We start from the raw sequence: 19808 nt of genomic DNA, 5'->3' as shown, positions 1-19808 counted from the left end.
GCCGTGCCTGCGCTGCAGCTGTGATGGTCCTGCTCTTCCTGTGTTAGTGCGCGGTCACGTGGTACGGCTCATTAAGATCATGAATATGGACGCCACTCCCCTCTCATAGGCGTGGCTCCCGTATTCATGAACCTAATGAGCGGTACCACGTGACCACGCGCTCACACCCAAACGGGAAGAAAAAGCAGCAGGGAACGGACCGGAGTCGGACCAAGCCACAGGTGAGCCAGGGGGAGAAGAAAGAGCGGGGGGGAGAATGAGTGGCAGCAGGGTGGCAATGGGGGGGGGGGGGGAATGAGCGGAGCCTGCACTGGGAAGATGGCTGCTCTGGGGAAACGGGTGCACTGAGGAGATGGCTGCACTGGAGAAACGGGTGTACTGAGGAGATGGCTGCACTGGAGAGACGGGTGTACTGAGGAGATGGCTGCACTGGGCAAACGGGTGCACTGAGATGGCTGCACTGGGCAAACGGGTGCCCTGAGATGGCTACACTGGGGAAACGGGTGCCCTGAGATGGCTACACTGGGAAAACGGGTGCACTGAGGAGATGGCTGCACTGGGGAAACGGGTGCACTGAGGAGATGGCTGCACTGGGGAAACAGGTGCCCTGAGGAGATGGCTGCACTGGGGAAACGGGTGCCCTGAGGAGATGGCTGCACTGGGGAAACGGGTGCCCTGAGGAGATGGCTACACTGGGGAAATGGTTGCACTGAGGAGATGGCTGCACTGGGGAAACGGGTGCACTGAGGAGATGGCTGCACTGGGGAAACGGGTGCACTGAGGAGATGGCTGCACTGGGGAAACGGGTGCACTGAGGAGATGGCTGCACTGGGGAAACGGGTGCACTGAGGAGATGGCTGCACTGGGGAAACGGGTGCACTGAGGAGATGGCTGCACTGGGGAAACGGGTGCACTGAGGAGATGGCTGCACTGGGGAAACGGGTGCACTGAGGAGATGGCTGCACTGGGGAAACGGGTGCACTGAGGAGATGGCTGCACTGGGCAAACGGGTGCCCTGAGGAGATGGCTACACTGGGGAAGTGGGTGCCCTGGGGAAATGGGTGCCCTGAGGAGATGGCTACACTGGGGAAGTGGGTGCCCTGGGGAAACGGGTGCACTGAGGAGATGGCTGCTCTGGGGAAACGGGTGCACTGGGGAGACGTCTGCACTGTCGACATAAACTAAATCTTCGAGCACGCCAATATACTCGGAACACACCCGAGCATGCTCGGGAAAACCCGAGCGAGTATACTCGCTTATCATTATTAATAATTTTATACGGCCCCCGAACACTATTATAAAATTCCAAATGGCCCTCGGCAGAAAAAAGTTACCCCTCCCCTGATTTACAAAGACCTCTTTTTTTTTTTTTTTTTTTTCTTCTCTCTTTTATTAGGACTTGTTCATATGTTGCATTTTTTCAGTCTGTTATAGTACCAGACAAGCCAATGAGATTTCGGAAATATCAATCACTTTTTTTTTTTTTTTTTTTTACCTTGCAGACTTGAGGCATTTTCAAATCTGAAGTATGGCAATTCTTCCCGTGTTGTTTTTTTTTTTTTTTTGTTAATTTTATTGAAGATTATGCAACATAAGGTTATATAATGAAACAAAAGAACAAGCTGTCTCATTGCTCATTAATATTGTCTGGCAAATTTAACCCTGCCCTTAACATACCATGGGTCTAATATCTTACCTAAAATCATCAGACACCCATGTCAGGCTTTAAATATCACATTCTTTACCCTGAGAGAATACTCCTTATCACCAGGAACTAATGTGAATCAAATCAAAATTTCCTTACCTTTTCACATTTTCAGCACAGTGTATATTTTTCTGTACCACCCTCTTATTGGAAGCTGCAGTATGTACCATATTGACCGTGAGAAATTCTGGGGGCCTTTTATCCAACCATCTCATGGCGATAGCCTTAGGATCCAAAAACATTGTTTCCCTGAGAAGAGTGCGAGGGTTGTCATCTAGGATTCCTAATAAACGCACCTTAGGACAGAGTGGTGCAAGGGGTGTATGATCTCGATGAGAATAACTATGACCGCTTTCCAAAAGTCCACGATAGGTGGGCAATACTACATCAGGTGTATAAAATTTGCTGCCTCTACCTATGGCAAAACAATCCCTTGTGTCCCTGGCTCCTTGGAATCTTAACCAAAGGATATGAGAGAATTTCCAATGCGCGGGAGCTGGGTATTTAGGGCATGCAGATACCTAAGGAAAGCGTGTCTGGGGACTTGATAGAGCTGTTGACATTGAAGAAAACAAAGAAAACCAAAACTCCCAGTCAGTGTCTTGATCTTTAAGTTCAACCAAAACTGAGCATCTTGGGAATGTAGCAATTCCGGAAGAGAACTGTTATGCCATAAGGGGAACTTGGCTACTTGACTTTTAATTGAAAAATCTTTCTGGCGGCTCTCCACACTTGAACCGTAAGTCTGTGAATTGGCAAGAAAGAGCATGAGTGTTGCTCTGGGGCCTCCAAGACCCCCGCACCATCCTCACCCTCATAAACTCTGAATACTCAAGCAGTGCGCAAGGTGGTCAGAATTAGGCAAATGATTGCCTGCTATCCACTGTTTTAAAAAGCAGAGGAAGTAGTCTGGGAGTGTCGCTCGTGCCTCATCCCTGGACCTCTGAAGAGTAGTCCGTTTCAGTTTGTGTGTTTGAGCCTTATGAAGGATGCTAAATGCAAAATGTCTTCCAGCGTTTTTCACCCATTCATTTGAATGTAGAAAATGCATAAAAAGCAAGCATATTTTGTGCAGTTTTTTCTTGTCGAGACAAATTTGTGGGTCAGAAATGCCTGCTGCAAGTACTTAACTTGTACGCACACCTTAAATCTGCCATGTCCTTTCCTACCCAGCTTTGCTCTTCAGTGCCACATTCCGGAAGAAGATTGAAAGGCTGGCCAGGGATATTCTGATTGATCCCATCCGTGTTGTTCAGGGTGATATTGGAGAGGTGAGAACTTGTATTTTATTATTCAACCTTATACGTATTTATTTATTTTTTTAGAAGATCGTATCATTTTCTGTATTTACCATTCTGTTTATTTGCTTACATTTTCTTTTTTAATCTCCAGGCTAATGAGGACATCACTCAGATGGTGGAAATTCTCTCGTCTGGTCCAGATAAGTGGAGCTGGCTAACCCGCAGACTCGTGGAATTCACATCCGCGGGGAGCGTCCTCCTGTTTGTCACCAAAAAAGCTAATGCTGAAGAACTTGCCAACAACTTGCGCGTAGAGGATCATCCATTAGGTCTCCTTCATGGAGACATGGACCAGAGTGAAAGGAACAAGGTTATCACAGACTTCAAAAAGAAGACTATTCCCATCCTAGTTGCTACAGATGTTGCTGGTAAGAAGCTCTATGAGTAAAGAGGTACTCTTGGGAGCAATTCTTTTTTTTTTCTATTGAAGTAACCTAGGGAGATAATGAAGCCATTGCTTCCCATCCCATCTGCAAGCCAGAGTTTTTGAAGTTTCCATACTTCTTACAGCTGGCTTGAAGTGGGTGTAGATCTATGATCTTCTATCTTCTCATCACTCAGCCTCCCGTCTGAGATGTGGCAACACGACTCCTGGGTCATGGCTTGATTCAAGCTCAATATTCAAGCCTGTCCATGGTTGAATGTCATCACAGTGCAGTTACTGCTCTCCACTACACTGGTGCAAAGTATGCCACCACACAGTGTGTAGTGTGCAAGTGTCTGTCGTTGCAGCGCTCCCTCAGGTGGGAAGAAATCATTTACATGATGGTGGAAGTGAGTAGAGCAGATTTTGCGGTGCACACTTCACTGTGTGGACAGTAGAGAGCGGAGCGGTGGGAGGAACAAGTGCTGGAGAAGGATGCTGGGATTTGTTGTTTTGATACTATGGAACTTGGAAGGAAGTGATATTTTTTTCCAGGGAAATCATGAGCATGGTTATTGATTGAACTTAAGGAAAAATGAAGAGATGAGGATACTTGTAAACAATCATATATATTTGCAGATACAGTACATTGCAATGTTATTTGAGAGAACAAAAAGCCTCTTTAACATATAGGTTTTTGGGACTTTCCTTCCACAAATCTAGAATGCGCACTGTATCAATATCTATTAATATCATTTATTGACAGCCCGAGGTCTGGATATTCCATCAATCAAAACCGTAATCAACTACGACGTGGCACGAGATATCGACACTCACACTCACCGCATTGGTCGTACGGGCAGAGCGGGAGAAAAGGGTGTGGCGTATACGTTGTTAACACCAAAAGACAGTAACTTTGCTGGGGATCTAGTGAGGAATTTGGAAGGTGCCAATCAATATGTTTCCAAAGATTTGCTGGATCTGGCAATGCAGGTAATGTCTGCAAATATAAAACTTATCTCCCAGCTTGTAACTGTTTTGCAACCCCATTTTGGGTTAGTAATTTTTACGGTTTCTTTCCTGCAGAATTCTTGGTTTCGGAAGTCCCGATTTAAGGCTGGGAAAGGCAAAAAACTGAATGTAGGTGGTGGAGGACTGGGCTACAGAGAACGCCCTGGACTTGGAGCAGAAACCTCTGTAAGTACAGACTTTTATATATACACTACTACGTCTAGGAGTCTTAAAGATGTCTTAGGTTGCGGATCTTCTAAAGTCCAGGGATTAAAGTATCTTTTAAAAAAAAAATTAGTTGTTCCAGCTCCTGGATGAAGGTTTAAAAGTTTTCTTTAGTGGGGTATTCTTAAAACATAGCAAAGAGACGTGGATGGAAGGGAAAAAAGCAAAAGCGACGAGTTTAGAACAAACGCTTTCTGGCGTTCTTTGTCGATGCTACGTGGGAAAAAGTTTCCCAGCATGTGATTGATTAATCTCAATATCGAAGGTTTGGAATAAAGCATCCTGTCACTAGTGGTAAGAGATAACATGTTTGGCTGCAACTTAAATTATTAGTGTTAACCATGTGATTACGATGTTCATTAATACGGACCTTTAGTTATCGTGTCATACGACCAATGTAGATTTTTTGTCACGTAGAACATCTAATGATGTACATCACATTTTTAGAGTTGCAGTTAATAAATGGCTTGGTATGAAATGATGAGATTTGGCTGTGTCGGGGAACCGGGTGTACTACAGTATAATGCATATGTGCAGATTTTATATTTTTTAGCCCCACATTTAGAAAAACCTTTGTAATTTAGCCATGAATTATTACTGTTATAAGCTCCTGGAAAAAACTTGGTGTGACATGATATTCCCCAACGAGTAAGGGTATGTGCACATGATCAGGAATGGTTCAGGATTTGACACAGGTGAAATCTGCACTAAATGTGCATCTGAGGTAACTGGCAGGTCACTTGTGTTTTTACATGCATTTTTTATCTGTTTTTTTCCGATTGCGGTTTTGATGTGTTTTTTTCATTACATATGTTTTTTTTGTTACTTGAAATAAAGCTAATTGAAAGTTGGATTCCAGGAAGGAAAAAAAAGTTATTTCGTGTTTGCAGATAAATTGGGGTATGTGCACACGGTCAGTAAATACTGCAGGTTGGACGCTGCATACATTTGCAGCGCCCAACCTGCAGCGTCCAGCTGTTACAGCATAGTGGATGGGATTTCAAGAAATCCCATGTCCACTATGCGTGCACAGATGCCCACAGCTCACCTGCGGAGCCAGACATGTGGCACGTCTTTCCAGACCGGAGCATGTGTATTTATGTAGCGGATACACTCAGTCTCCGCTGCGTAAATTACCCAAAGACTATCATTAGATGCGGTAAAATTGCATTATCTTTCTAATCACATGCATATTAAGTGTGGGAACGCAGCTTACTACGCACATGTGCTAAGTTAAATAATGGTGAATCTTGTGACACAGCCGGACATACATGACACGGAAGTGGAGGAAAGCACAGATGCAGTAAAGCAGACTACTAGGGCTGGTATTTCAAGCTGGTAAGGATCCAGTATCCATGAACCTTAGCAGCCTGATAATACCAAGTCGCAGCAGTCTGCTTATCTTGGATGGTTAGCAAAAATAGTGGTACCCCCTCCAAAAAATAACCAGCCAAGGAAAAAGCAGATAGCTGCGGCCTGGTATTCTCAGGCTGGCAAGACCCATGGATTTTGGCCCTCACCTACTTAAAAATAGCAGCCCACAGTCGCCCATGGCACATCAAAGATGCGCCAATTGTGGCACTTTACCCAGGTCTTCCCACTTGCCCTGTAGCGGTAGCAAGTGGGGTTCATACTTGTGGGGTTGATGTCTCCTTTGTATTGTCAGGTGACATCAAGCCCATGTGTTATGAACGGGTAGCCGAGGAGGAAAAAAAAAACAAACAAGCAAAGTCTCAGAAAACCAAAGAGTTTGGTAACTATGCAGACTGCAGACCCCTGATCCTAACACGCAACTAGCAGCAGTCGTGGAGCGTTCCTACGGTGGTCCTAGAAGCCTCGTCACAACCGGAGAACTAAATAAGCCTAAAGCAGGAAAAGAGGAAAACTAACTGCCCCAGAGCAGACCCCAAAGGAGAGACAGCCCCCCACATGTATTGACGGTGAAACAAGATGAAAACACAAACAAAGGCAGGAAAATAGGCTGAACAAACGATGGGGCCAAACTAACTAGAAAGGACAGGAAAGGAAAGAAACTGTCTGCAATCTGCCGAAAAACCCTACAAAAATGTCCAACACAACTGATAGCAAAATTAACCCTGAAGTCACTAGACTTCTACCACTATATCAGAACTCTGAAATATTCTGAGACAGAGCAAAGAGACCAATCTAATAAGGGACAAAAAAAAGACAATTTGGCAAATAAGTGTGGAAATTCAGCACAGCCCAGCCGGGCTGGCTGACCACACAAAAAACTGAAATGACCAACAAGAGCAAGTGTGAACATAGCAAAAAAACAAACTTCTCTTGAGAAGACTGGAACAGAGCTGAGTCCTAGACCTGAGAAGCAGACTGAATCACCAGCACTAGGATAGGGCGTCGGCTGTCTTATATCCATTCTGATCCTCCAGAGATCCAATCGTTATCTTCCTCACCAGGTGGCAGATCACTACCACTTAAACCAACCTCTCTACCTCCTGTCACCACCAGAGGGAGAACGGAAGGGGAACTCTCAACTGGTGGAGCAGAAAATGAGCTCATAACACCCATGGCTTAGCAATGGAGAAGCGTCTATAAGAAACCTATCCATTACTAATCCTATAGTTGCATGGTAAATAAAGACACAGCTAGAATAAGTCTTTTAATTGAAATAATGACACAGACTCCTTTTAATAGGTCTTAATTAAACCATACTTGCTGCATCGCCTATTCCACCGACGCCCTTGTCTCCTGGGAGAGAATTAAAATAAAAAGCAACAATATCCTTACCTGTCCACCGACAAGTTATACATACTGTCCCACTATGAGTCCAGCTCTGCTACATCTGGATGCCTTTGGCTGAGCGGTGGCATTATGCCACCATTCAGCCTCACATCTAGGACACACCGGAGCTTGAAGCTGATGACAGGAGGAGATAACGCGGTCCCCGGCAGTCACGTGCACTGCAGTTCTCGTGATCAGCTGATCGATCGCGAGAACTGCAGTGTAGGTGAACTTCCGGCTAAAACAAGGTACGCCATTATTTAAATTAGTACATATGCGTAGTAGGCTGCGTTCCTGCACTTAATACACATGATGTGACTAAGAAGATAATGCGGTTTTACCGCATCTCTTGAAAGTGTATGGGTAATTTACATAGCGGAGACTGAGCGTCTCCACTACATAAATTGACATGCTGCGGTCTGAAAAGATGCGCGGCATGTCCGTCTCCGCAGGGAAGGCGGTGGTTTCCCTGCACGCATAGTGGGCATGGGATTTCTTGAAATCCCATCCACTATGCTGTAACATCTGGCCACTGTGTATTTCACACTGCGGATGTACGCAGCATCCATTCCATAGCGTTTACTGACCGTGGGAACATACCCAAGACTTTTCAGCCACAATATGACAACCGTCTTGTAAAACTGTAGATAAAATATCATCTTCAAAATTTGGGATCTGTTGTAAGGAAATTTGAGGGGTTTTTTTCTCGTCTTTACAATGTTCCTGCTTCTACTCATCATTCACTTGGGATAGCGTTCAAAGGATCACTGCAATTCTTAATAATTCCGGTAAATTCACCTACCAGAATTGCTTTGGTGACAGCTTCCTTGCGTATAACATGGTGTTACCAGAATAGGGCTTGCGAAACATGGAAATACATATTGATTTATTTGGCGTTTCTGACAACTGCAAATCTAAAAAGGTGATTCTTGAGGAGTGATGTGAAGACGTAAATTGCAAGTTTTTAGGGTTAGAATTGTTTAATAAAGAGAGGAATGGCAGATACATCACCTCTCCATATGAGGTGCATATCGTTGATGTACAGTGGGGCAAAAAAGTATTTAGTCAGTCAGCAATAGTGCAAGTTCCACCACTTAAAAAGATGAGAGGCGTCTGTAATTTACATCATAGGTAGACCTCAACTATGGGAGACAAACTGAGAAAAAAAAATCCAGAAAATCACATTGTCTGTTTTTTTTTCATTTTATTTGCATATTATGGTGGAAAATAAGTATTTGGTCAGAAACAAAATTTCATCTCAATACTTTGTGATATATCCTTTGTTGGCAATGACAGAGGTCAAACGTTTTCTGTAAGTCTTCACAAGGTTGCCACACACTGTTGTTGGTATGTTGACCCATTCCTCCATGCAGATCTCCTCTAGAGCAGTGATGTTTTTGGCTTTTCGCTTGGCAACACGGATTTTCAACTCCCTCCAAAGGTTTTCTATAGGGTTGAGATCTGGAGACTGGCTAGGCCACTCCAGGACCTTGAAATGCTTCTTACGAAGCCACTCCTTCGTTGCCCTGGCGGTGTGCTTTGGATCATTGTCATGTTGAAAGACCCAGCCACGTTTCATCTTCAATGCCCTTGCTGATGGAAGGAGGTTTGCACTCAAAATCTCACGATACATGGCCCCATTCATTCTTTCATGTACCCGGATCAGTCGTCCTGGCCCCTTTGCAGAGAAACAGCCCCAAAGCATGATGTTTCCACCACCATGCTTTACAGTAGGTATTGTGTTTGATGGATGCAACTCAGTATTCTTTTTCCTCCAAACACGACAAGTTGTGTTTCTACCAAACAGTTCCAGTTTGGTTTCATCAGACCATAGGACATTCTCCCAAAACTCCTCTGGATCATCCAAATGCTCTCTAGCAAACTTCAGACGGGCCCGGACATGTACAGGCTTAAGCAGTGGTTCACGTCTGGCACTGCAGGATCTGAGTCCATGGTGGAGTAGTGTGTTACTTATGGTAGGCCTTGTTACATTGGTCCCAGCTCTCTGTAGTTCATTCACTAGGTCCCCCCCGCGTGGTTCTGGGATTTTTGCTCACCGTTCTTGTGATCATTCTGACCCCACGGGGTGGGATTTTGCGTGGAGCACCAGATCGAGGGAGATTATCAGTGGTCTTGTATGTCTTCCATTTTCTAATTATTGCTCCCACAGTTGATTTCTTCACTCCAAGCTGGTTGGCTATTGCAGATTCAGTCTTCCCAGCCTGGTGCAGGGCTACAATTTTGTTTCTGGTGACCTTTGACAGCTCTTTGGTCTTCACCATAGTGGAGTTTGGAGTCAGACTGTTTGAGGGTGTGCACAGGTGTCTTTTTATACTGATAACAAGTTTAAACAGGTGTCATTACTACATGTAATGAGTGGAGGAAAGAGGAGACTCTTAAAGAAGAAGTTACAGGTCTGTGAGAGCCAGAAATCTTGATTGCTTGTTTCTGACCAAATACTCATTTTCCACCATAATATGCAAATAAAATGAAAAAAAATCACAAAATGTGATTTTCTGGATTTTTTTTTCTCAGTTTGTCTCCCATAGTTGAGGTCTACCTATGATGTAAATTACAGACGCCTCTCATCTTTTTAAGTGGTGGAACTTGCACTATTGCTGACTGACTAAATACTTTTTTGCCCCACTGTATCTGCCATACCAGACAATGGAAGCAGAGAAAGGGTTAAGTTCGTCATATTCTATGATTAAGGGGTGAGTAACTCGCCAGAAACACGTTGGTTTTAGTATCCCTGTTTGTCATTTTTATGGATTTGGAATAAAGGTGTTTTTTTTTAATTTTTCTCACCTCTGGATATGCCGCTCTCTCCACTCTTACTTGTTCAGTTTGGAATAGAGGTATTTCAATTCCCATTATAACCAGGAATACATATGCAGTAATAGAGAATCCAGCGATTCACTGATGTGCTCATTGGCCGAGGCAATGCCAGTAATATGTCTCATCGGTGGAGGAAAAATGCCTTTGTGCTCCTTTGGGAGTGCATGTAGTGTTGGAATGACTGGATTTGCGATAATCAACCTTTTTTTTTGTTGTTGTTTTTTTTAAATCCTATTTTTTGGTATGAAAAAATCCTCGGGTGTTAAATCAGCAGCCAATTTGGAAAACTTGCATTAGGATTGAATGAAAGTTTAGACTAAGTGGTGGCGCCACTGAGCATATCTAGAATTTGTTCCCTGTATATATCAATATCCATAATAACCGCCATACCACCTTAACAGTAATATCAGTCGTCATAAGAGTCAGCTCAGACAAAACCGTTCATAACTGAGGGCTGAGATTGCAGTTGCACTTATTTCTCAATAAGATTCATACATTCTGAACGAGATTGGCTGGGATAAAAATATTGTTTTTTGGTTTGAAATTAATTGCTTGGTTGGTATCTCCAGGGATGGTTTGAGTGTCCAATTTTCCAAAACCGCAATCTACTCATGAAAATCAAAACCATGATGGGAATTGCACACGTTCATGAGTCCATATGATAAAAGTTTAACTTGGTCAGAGGTTAGGGTGCAATATCTTAAATTGAGAACATTGCTTGTATCAGTTGAGGTTACAGTCTTGTTGAGGAAAGTTTGCCAAAGCTGAATAAAGCCATTCAAGCCCTGACGTCCTCTGCAACGTGCCTGCTTTAGTACAACATTTGCTGTTTGCATTCTGACTGGCTTTCTACCGTGACAAAACCCAAGAAAAAACCAAAATGAGCGAATACCCTGCAGTAAAAAAATAAATGGCAATAGTGCATGAAAATCACATAGGGTACTTTAGTTAATATAATTTTGATTAAAAAACGTAAAAGCCTTTCCACCTCATAAGTTGATTCAATTCGGGACGGTCCTAACCTCTAGTATTAAAACCTGGTCCTAACCTCTAGTATTAAAACCTCAACAGGACCAAGACACCAACTAATGGACACCCAGCCATTGGGAGCACTCTTATTTGCAAAAAGTGCAAAAACTTTGAGAGATGAACTGGAATACAAGTTGCTATGCATGCAACGTAAAGACAGACACTTGCTCACACAACAGACAAAACCCAAGATAAAAACAAAATTAGAAACTACCGTATTTTTCAGAATATAAGATGCACTCCCCCCCCCTAAGATTGGGTGGAAATTGGTGTGCGTCTTATATTTGGAATGTAGCTTACCGGCTGCAATGGAGAGGGGTCCCAGGGTCGCTGTGGCAAGAAGTTTCTGGCGGTGATAGGGGCAATGCTGCTGGTCCCAGGCTGGTAGGAGGGGGTGTTAGGCAGTGCAGGATCTCAGCTGACATATTGTGAAAACCCAGGGCCTTCACACTTTCCATGTTTTTCGATGTGGTGGACAACAGGAAAATGACCGCCGGAGGCGGCACATACACAGATTGAGAACTCTGAACCGAGATCTCATCACCCGAGATCTCAATTATGTATGTGCCGCCTCCAGCAGCCATTTTCCTGGAGTCCACCGCATTGAAAAGCATGGAAAGTGCGGGGGCTCTGGGCTTTCACAAAATGTCGGCGGAACCCAAATGCCACCTCTTAACAGCCTGGGGCCCGCAGCATCACCCCGCTCCTACCAGCCTGGGAACCGCAGCATCTCCTACCGCCAGCTTCTTGCAGCACCATCCCTTTCACCTGGAATCCCGCTCCACCGCCCCCACCCCTCAGGTAAGCTACTGTAAAAGCCATCCCACCACGTTGCCTCAAGTTTTTTTTGTTTTTTTTTTGAGCTGGGCAAAACATTTATATAGCTCCCCATGGCTGTCTGTCCATTAGTGGGGGCCTCAGTCCTGCTTGGCCCTTACTCACATTTATGTCATTTGACATATAGTAAGGTTTTAATGCTAGTGGTTAGGACCTTCCCGAATAAGGTCACCTCGACCCAGTGGGGTGGCTTTTAGGTTTTTGTTTTTTTTTTTTAAATCAAAATTAAGTTAACTAAGTACCCTATGTTATTTTCTTCCACTATTGCTATTTATTTTTCTCTTTCGTCTCATTGGGGGGCACATAAACTGTGGTGTGTGCTGCTGCCTCTAGGAGGTTGACACTATGCCATGAAAAAAATGTTAACTCTGCCTCCGCAGTATACACCCCTCCGACAGGCTGTAGGACAATCAGTTTTGCTTAGTGTCAGATAGGAGGTGGACAGAGGTCTCTTACAGACCCATGCCTACCTCAATGTGTGTCGTTCCTTTTCAGGTAACCTTGGAGGGATACAGAGTAGAGCGGCTACATCTGTATTCCCACACCGGGATTATGAGTACGGCGTGTACTGCCACCCCGTATCCTCATAAATCCCATTGACAGGACCCTAGCCCCTAACACGAACTCGTGTTCAGGTGATCGTATCTGGTCCTGACCTTCGTCTCTCATCACTCGCCCTCCAGAGCCTGATGATCGAGTGAGATGCCCTGCAGAAAAGATTTGGGACAGCAATCTTTTCGTCAGTTAACCGCTCCCTGTAGCGGGGGGAGCTGAAGGTAAGAGGCTGCAGCATTTTTCGTAGAAAAAAAAAGAGAAGCTTTCTTTCTTGCATTTATGGAGGGGATCACTGTTACCCTGTGCTTACATCCTGTGGCTCTAAGTTATCTTAAGAGCCAGTACCTGCTTCCAAGCACTGCAGGAATGCAGATTGCGGCGCAGCCTCCAATCCTTCCTCCCGCGGCGGCATTATGCTCCTAGGGCTCCAGCGGTCATCCAGAACGCGCGTGTCCGATGTCAGATCCCGGCTTCTGGGGTAGGCTCAGCCCTCCGGGGTCCTCTTCTGGGACCGGCGCCATCTTGATTCTCCAGGTTCTCCGGGCAGCAGCTGCCGTGGGGACATGGGATGTGAGTACTGCACTACAGTTGTTGCTCCCTCACCCCGCTCTTTACCCCGAGGGTCGGCAACCATCATTAAATATTTTGTATGTACCTCAGGAAATAAGCTTCCTTCGGGTCAGTCCTCCCCACTTTGCTCAGAACGCTGCAGATCCACTGTATTACCTATGCTAAAGAGCAGGTGCAGCCCCACCCGCCTTTCCTGTCAGGGAGCTGGATGAGGCCGTCCTGTCTACCGCTCAGGGGTCAGCCGTTGCCGCGAGAGACAGGAGTGTCCGGGATGGGCCTCTTCCTTATCTAAATCCTTGGCTAACCTTACCAAGGTATCACAGTACCTGGTAACGGTGCTTGACAGATTGCCACCTCGGACTCCAGCGGACACAGGTCCATCAAAGGAGTCCTTTTTCTGGACCTTCTAAAGGCCGTAAAAGGTTGAGGACCACCAACCCAGGTCCCCTTCTTACTCCATCTCACCGCCAGAGTTTCTCTGGCTGTCTGCCTCCTCCTGGTCCTCCCTAGAATAGTGTGAGGCATTTTTAGAGACACACTCGGAGGAGGGTTCTGAATACGGGCCGGAACAGCCTAGGGCGTCAAGGATATGGTCCAGGACCTCATTGCTGCAGTCAATGAGACCTTAACATTAAGGACGCCACTTCAAAGCCTAAGGATCAGGCGCTTCGATGTTGATCATGCGCTAAGCGGCATAGGTCCCCCTCCAGGGTCTTCGCCACCCACAGGGATTTTGAAGAGGTGTTGGCCAAGGAAAGGGAAAACCCGACCAGGCGGTTTCAGAGGGGAAGCCATTTTGGGATCTCATCCAGATCTCACTACCAACTGGACCTCCTCCCCTTCGGTGGATCCATCAGTGTCCAGACTCTCTACCAAAACAGTCCCTCCACTCACCAGTGGGGCTCCCCTGTAGGGTACCCATAATAGGAGGGTAGAATCCCTGGCGATATCCACCTTTACGGCAGCAGCCGCTATATTGTGTCCGGCCTTCGCCTCAGCTTGGGTAGCTAAGTTAGTGTCAAGATGGGTCAAACAGCTTAGGGCATATTGGCCGGGTCCCCGCCAGCAGAACTAGCGGAGTTCGCAGACCGAATCTCTGGTCGGGAAGTATATGGTATCAGCAGCTTGGGACGCCGCAGCCAAGCATCCAGCAACAGGGTAGCCGTCCGGTGAACAGTCTGGCTAAAGGCCTGGCAGGCTGATTTGTGCACAAAGAGATCCCTAACCAATCTGTCTTTTCAGGATTCCCGACTTTTTTGGTCTAATGTTAAATCAAATCATTAAAGATGCAGCTGGGGGCATAAGCTTCCTTCTCCCTCAGGCCAGGTCTCGTCGATAGGCTTTCAAACGAAAGGCCCAATCCTTTCGTCCCTTTCATCGTGCCCCAATGGCAGACGCATATGCTCAGGGCCCACAGAGGTCGCAGGAGCCTCGGGACAGGAATAAGGTGTCCTTTCGGGCCTCTACTTCATGGCGCCCTCGCAGTTCCCGCAGCAGAGCTACCAGGTCGGGGCCAAGCAGATCCTCTTCAGCCTGACGCCTGCAGGGATTGCAGCTCCCTTCCCCCAGTCCCTCTCCCACACTAGGGGCCGCCTTCTCTTCTGCAGAGATGTCTGCCGTAGTTCAGTAATGGATACCTGGGTAAGGGAGGTGGTATCCACAGGATGCTAGATGGACTTCAGCGCCCTTCCGCGAGGCTGTTTTTTCTATCTCAACCACCAAGAGACGCTGCCATGACCTCAGGTTTTTTTGCGGCAATCAACTCTCTCCTCAGTGCAGGAGTAATCATCCCTGTTCTCAAGCAGGAGCGTTTTACAAACCTTTACTCACAGACAAATGGGTCCAAACCGGTTTGTAATACCAAATAAAAAAAATGGATGGCTCGGTTCGTCCCATACTAGACCTCAAGAAGTCAGACAAATGGGTCCGCCTACGCCACTTCAGGATGGAGTCGATCCGGCCGGTGATTGCCTCTATGGAGGATCAGGAATTCCTATCCTCCATAGATATTCAGGACGCCTACCTGCACAGTCCCATTTTTCAGGGACATGAAGGATTTTTGCGCTGCACTGTCCAGTAGCAGCATTCCCAGTTGGGGGCCCTACTATTTGGGCTGGCAACAGCCCCAGAATTTTTACAAAGATTATAGCAGCAATGGTAGCCATATTAAGGGTCAGAGGTATAGTATTAGTCCCATATCTCGACGATATTCTCGTCAAAGCACCCTCCTTCGAACAGGCTCAGGAAAACCTATCTGCGGTTCTAGTCACGCTGTCCCTATTTGGTTGGCTCTTCAACAGGGAAGAATCCCGCCTTACGCCAACACAACGCCTAGCATTCTTAGGGATGCTAATCGACACCCGCCGCTCGAGGGCATCTCTTCCCGAAAGAAAGTGGATTACTCTCCGACAGGGAATTTGCTTTCTGCTAGAATCCCGACTCCTCCTATCTTTTCGCGCTGCCATGAGAGTCCTGCGGAGGATGGTGGCAGCCTCAGAGGCCAATACCCTTTGCCCTGTTCCGTTCCAGGATACTTCAGAGGGACACCCTCCTTCAGTGGTACAGGTCCGTCTCTTCACTGGATCGCCCTTACTCCCTCCCATTCAGGCCAGACAGTCCCTCAAGGGTGACTTTCCTCCCCCCTTGTTTATCTGGGGCAGTCCTTTTCCCCCCTGTCCACTGGCAGGTGATAACTACGGATGCCAGCCTCCTGGGCTGGGGTGCAGTGTTCCGTCACCTGGCGGTCCAGGGGTGATGGTCGAGGCAAGAATCCTCACTGTCGATCGACATTCTAGAACCAACCAGGGTCTTTCCAGCACTCCTACATTGGGAAGGATGCCTCAAGGATCAGCCAATCCGGATTCAGATGGTCAATGCCACAGAAGTGGCATACATCAATCACCAGGGGGGAACCAGGAGTCCCCAGGCATCGGCAGAGGCATCAAGAAACTTCAGCCGGGCGGAAGCCGCGATCCGGCAAGATCTGCAGTTTACATTCCCGGCACAGGCAACACGGCTGCCGACTTCCTCAGTCGGGAAGGGCTCGCAGCAGGAGAATAGTCCTGACATCAGTTCATGCTCCATCAAATCTGCCGACTATGGGGGACTCCGGATGTGGACCTTCTGGTATCTCGACATAACAGAAGGGTCCAATAGTTTGTCTCCAGGTGAAGCGATCCTCTGGCAATAGGGGTCGACGTGCTGGTTATTCCCTGGTCACAGTTCAGACTCCCTTACCTGGTCCCTGCCTTCTCTCTCCTACCCAGGCTACTAAAGGGGATCAGGGTGTAAGGAGTGCCGGTCATATTGGTTGCCCCATACTGGCCCCCAGGAGTGCCTGGTTCTCAGAAATTATCAATCTTCTCGCGAGCACCCCCTGGAGACTCCCCGACAGGCCAGATCTCCTGGCTTAGGGGCCGTTTTACCACCCGAATTCTCGGTTGCTCAATTTGACGGCTTGGCCATCTAAACCACAATACTGAGAGCAGCTGGGTTGTTTTCGGACCGATACATTAATACAATGATCCAGGCTAGGAAGCCATCTTCTTCAGAGGATCTATTTTTTTTTGGGCTGGTGTGAGTCGAATCACATCACACCTATACCCTGTTCCCTACCATCTGTCCTAGCCTTCCTCCAGGCAGGATTAGATGCCGGTAGTGCCCTAAGTTCCCTGAAAGGCCAAGTATCTGCTCTCTCTATTCTTTTCCAACAGAATTGGGCCTCTTGCCTGCAGGTTAAAACCTTTCTTCAAGGGGTGGCATACAGCTCCTCCTTACAGATCCCCAGTGGATCCATGGGATCTTAACCTGGTCTTGGAAGCCTTGACAAATTCACCCTTGGAGCCCCTCTGGGAAGCTCCCATATTCCTTGTGTCCTGGAAGGTGGTATTTCTCATAGCCATCACCTCTATCAGGCGGGTTTCAGAGTTGGTGGCCCTGTCCTGTCTCCCTCCATTTTTTTGATTATGCTCAAAGACAGGGTTATTTTGCGGCCTCCTTCCTTCCTTCCTCCCCAAGGTGCTATCAGCCTTCCACCTGAACGGGGACATAATCCCACCATCATTTTGCCCCAACTCATCCACTGGAGCGTTTTTTCAATAAGCTGGACCTGGCCAGGGCAATAAGGGTCTACCTGGCTAGGACGGCTCCTTTCAGGGAAACAGACTCACTCTATATCATTCCTAATGGGGTGAAAAGAGGCCTGCCGGCCTCTAAGGCAACAATCGCCCCCTGGATCAGAATGGCAATTCTGGAAGCCTACAGGGTGTCCCCTGCTGGGGTCAAGACTCACTCAACCAGGGCGGTGGGCGCCTCCTGGACGGCACACCATAGGGCATCAGCCATGCAATTGTGCAAGGCAGCCACCTGGTCGTCCGTTCATACCTTTTCAAGGTTCTCTAAGGTCCATACCTATACTTCAGCTGACCAGTCTAGGCAGAAGAATTTTTCAGGCGGCAGTGGTGAGTTCTCCGACCAGAAGGATGTTTCTGTCTTCTCCCTCCACAGGGACTGCTTTTGGACGTCCCACGGTTTCTGTGTCCCCCAATGAGACGAAAGAGTCTTCATTGGGTGACACAGCGCCCTCCCATGATTTTGCTACTTGTAATGAATATATGATGACTTACATGATAATGTCTCTTCCTACTGCTTTTTCACTAACTGATTGTCCTACAGCCTGTCGGAGGGGTGTAAACTGCGGAGGCGGAGTTAACATTTTTTTCATGGCATAGTGTCAACCTCCTAGAGGCAGCAGCGCACACCACGGTTTCTGTGTCCCCCAATGAAGACTCTGAGAAACAGATTTTACGCTAAGCAACCAAAATCCTGTTTTTTTTCTGCAGGGTATTGGCTCATTTTGTTTTTATCTTGGGTTTTGTCTGTTTAGTGGATAGTGTGAACATGCGCCTACACGTTGTATGCATACCTACTTATAATCCAGTTCATCGCTTTAAGTTTTTGTCTTTCTACTTTGCCCAGTTGTAGTTGCCACCATTGTACCTTGCCCCACATTCTATCTATGATTTACTTACTGAAATTTAGGGATAAGCTCAGTTGAGTAAGTTTCCTCTCACATATGTTTAGTGCAACAAATGAACCGTGTGGCTTTATTTTCAGGAACGTGCGGTCAGCGGCAGTGTGATGAGCAATTATGAGGCCTTCAAACCTACAGGAGGAGCAATGGGAGATCGACTATCTGCCATGAAGGCTGCATTTCAGGTGCGGGGCTGGAAAAGTGTATGAGCTTTTAGGCTGTTAATGTCTTTGATATATTAACTGGTCTTTTATTCCCTTCACAGTCACAGTATAAAAATCATTTTGTGGCTGCCAGCTTGAGCACACAGAAGACAGGAACGTCGACCATCAACTCTGGAGCTTGGACAAGTGCGGGCAGCTTAAGTTCGGTTCCCAGTTCTTCACCACAGACTCATTCAGCTCCTTCGGAACTGATGCTTCCCATGTCCAAAGGGTTGCCTGGCTTTACCAGCAGTGGAACCCTTAGTAGTATCCCAGCAGCTTATACACCCATGGATAATCCTAGCTACCCTGCAGCCAGCCAGCAAAGTAATAAGGAGGGGTCTAGTAGCAGCAGTAGTAGTAGCAGCAGCAGGGAAAGTGGTGGAAGCAGAGATAAATATGGTGAAAGTAGGGGAAGACATGGGGATAGCCAGCGGCATGGCGATGGACACCGCCATAGTGAACGAGATGGACACCGCCATGGAGATGGACATCGGCATTCCAGCAGTAGCCGACACAGTGAAAGCCGTAATGGGGGCGATGGAAGACGAGATAGTGACGGCCGAAGGGAGAGTTCTCGGGACAGCGAAGGAAGAAGAGAAAGCTCACGAGACAGGGAAGAAAGCCGAAGAGACAGCTTTGGAGATGGTCGAAGAGAGAGCTCCCGGGATGGAGGAGAAAGCAGAAGAGAGAGCTCACGAGATGGAGACAGTCGTAAAGAAGGATCTCGAGATGATGGAAAAGGTGACACATTTGTTGTACCGGATCCTCCCAAGCGCAAGAAGAGCAGATGGGACAGTTGAGTTTCCTGACAGGAGTTACCTGGTGTCAGTAGAGTTGCGTGTCTTTGTTCTCGTTTTTTTTTTATTTTTGCTTGCTTTTGGTGGACCTGACGTCCCAATCAGAATTGTTGGTCAAATACATCTACACCCCCAGGAATTGTAACACAGTATGACTTTGCATAGTGACAGCATTTACAAGCCCACATGAGGATGGTCCCGTATCCTTATTCTTCTATGTGTAGAGCAGAATATGCTGAAATTCCCAGTTGTATCCTGTGCTTCGTACAATACACAAAGCGGAAGCATCTTAAGTGGCAGCCATCTTTGAGAATTCTTCAGTCTGCAATTTGTGTGTTTAGAATGTTTTTTTTTTCTGTACATAGATGGTTTTCATTTTAACTTTTTTTTTCTTTTCATGTACCGAATTGTTCTCAATAATAAACAATAATTAAAAGAAAATTTGTTCTAACTCGGTCTCTATTCCTTTCTTGCACCATCTCTTATTATTCAGTCACGGAAAGGGAGAAGGTTTAATACGATTACATCTATATTATCGCTATTGTCTAATTGGCAAACCTACCTGTTGATAGAACAGA

The 19808-nt window shown here is 46.6% G+C and overlaps 1 protein-coding gene across 3 annotated transcripts in view; it reads left to right on the top strand.

Annotated features, from left to right (window-relative positions):
* Window positions 1–19681, top strand: part of DDX42 (DEAD-box helicase 42) — a 48556-nt gene extending 28875 nt beyond the window's left edge. For all 3 annotated transcript variants that reach the window (XM_073582392.1, XM_073582393.1, XM_073582391.1), the window contains exons 13-18: window positions 2879–2976; window positions 3098–3374; window positions 4137–4363; window positions 4457–4567; window positions 18311–18412; window positions 18493–19681. In XM_073582392.1, coding sequence (XP_073438493.1) covers window positions 2879–2976; window positions 3098–3374; window positions 4137–4363; window positions 4457–4567; window positions 18311–18412; window positions 18493–19233 — 1556 coding nt within the window. In that variant the 3' untranslated portion in view covers window positions 19234–19681. The remainder of the gene's footprint in view (window positions 1–2878; window positions 2977–3097; window positions 3375–4136; window positions 4364–4456; window positions 4568–18310; window positions 18413–18492) is intronic.
* The last annotated feature ends 127 nt before the right edge of the window (window positions 19682–19808 follow it).

The sequence above is a fragment of the Dendrobates tinctorius genome, unplaced genomic scaffold (assembly GCF_039654945.1).
Source record: "Dendrobates tinctorius isolate UK_male_01 unplaced genomic scaffold, ASM3965494v1 ptg000071l, whole genome shotgun sequence".
Taxonomy (NCBI): Eukaryota; Metazoa; Chordata; class Amphibia; order Anura; family Dendrobatidae; genus Dendrobates; species Dendrobates tinctorius.
Note: the sequence above shows the minus strand (reverse complement) of the source record. Positions and strands in the feature narration are given on the sequence as shown.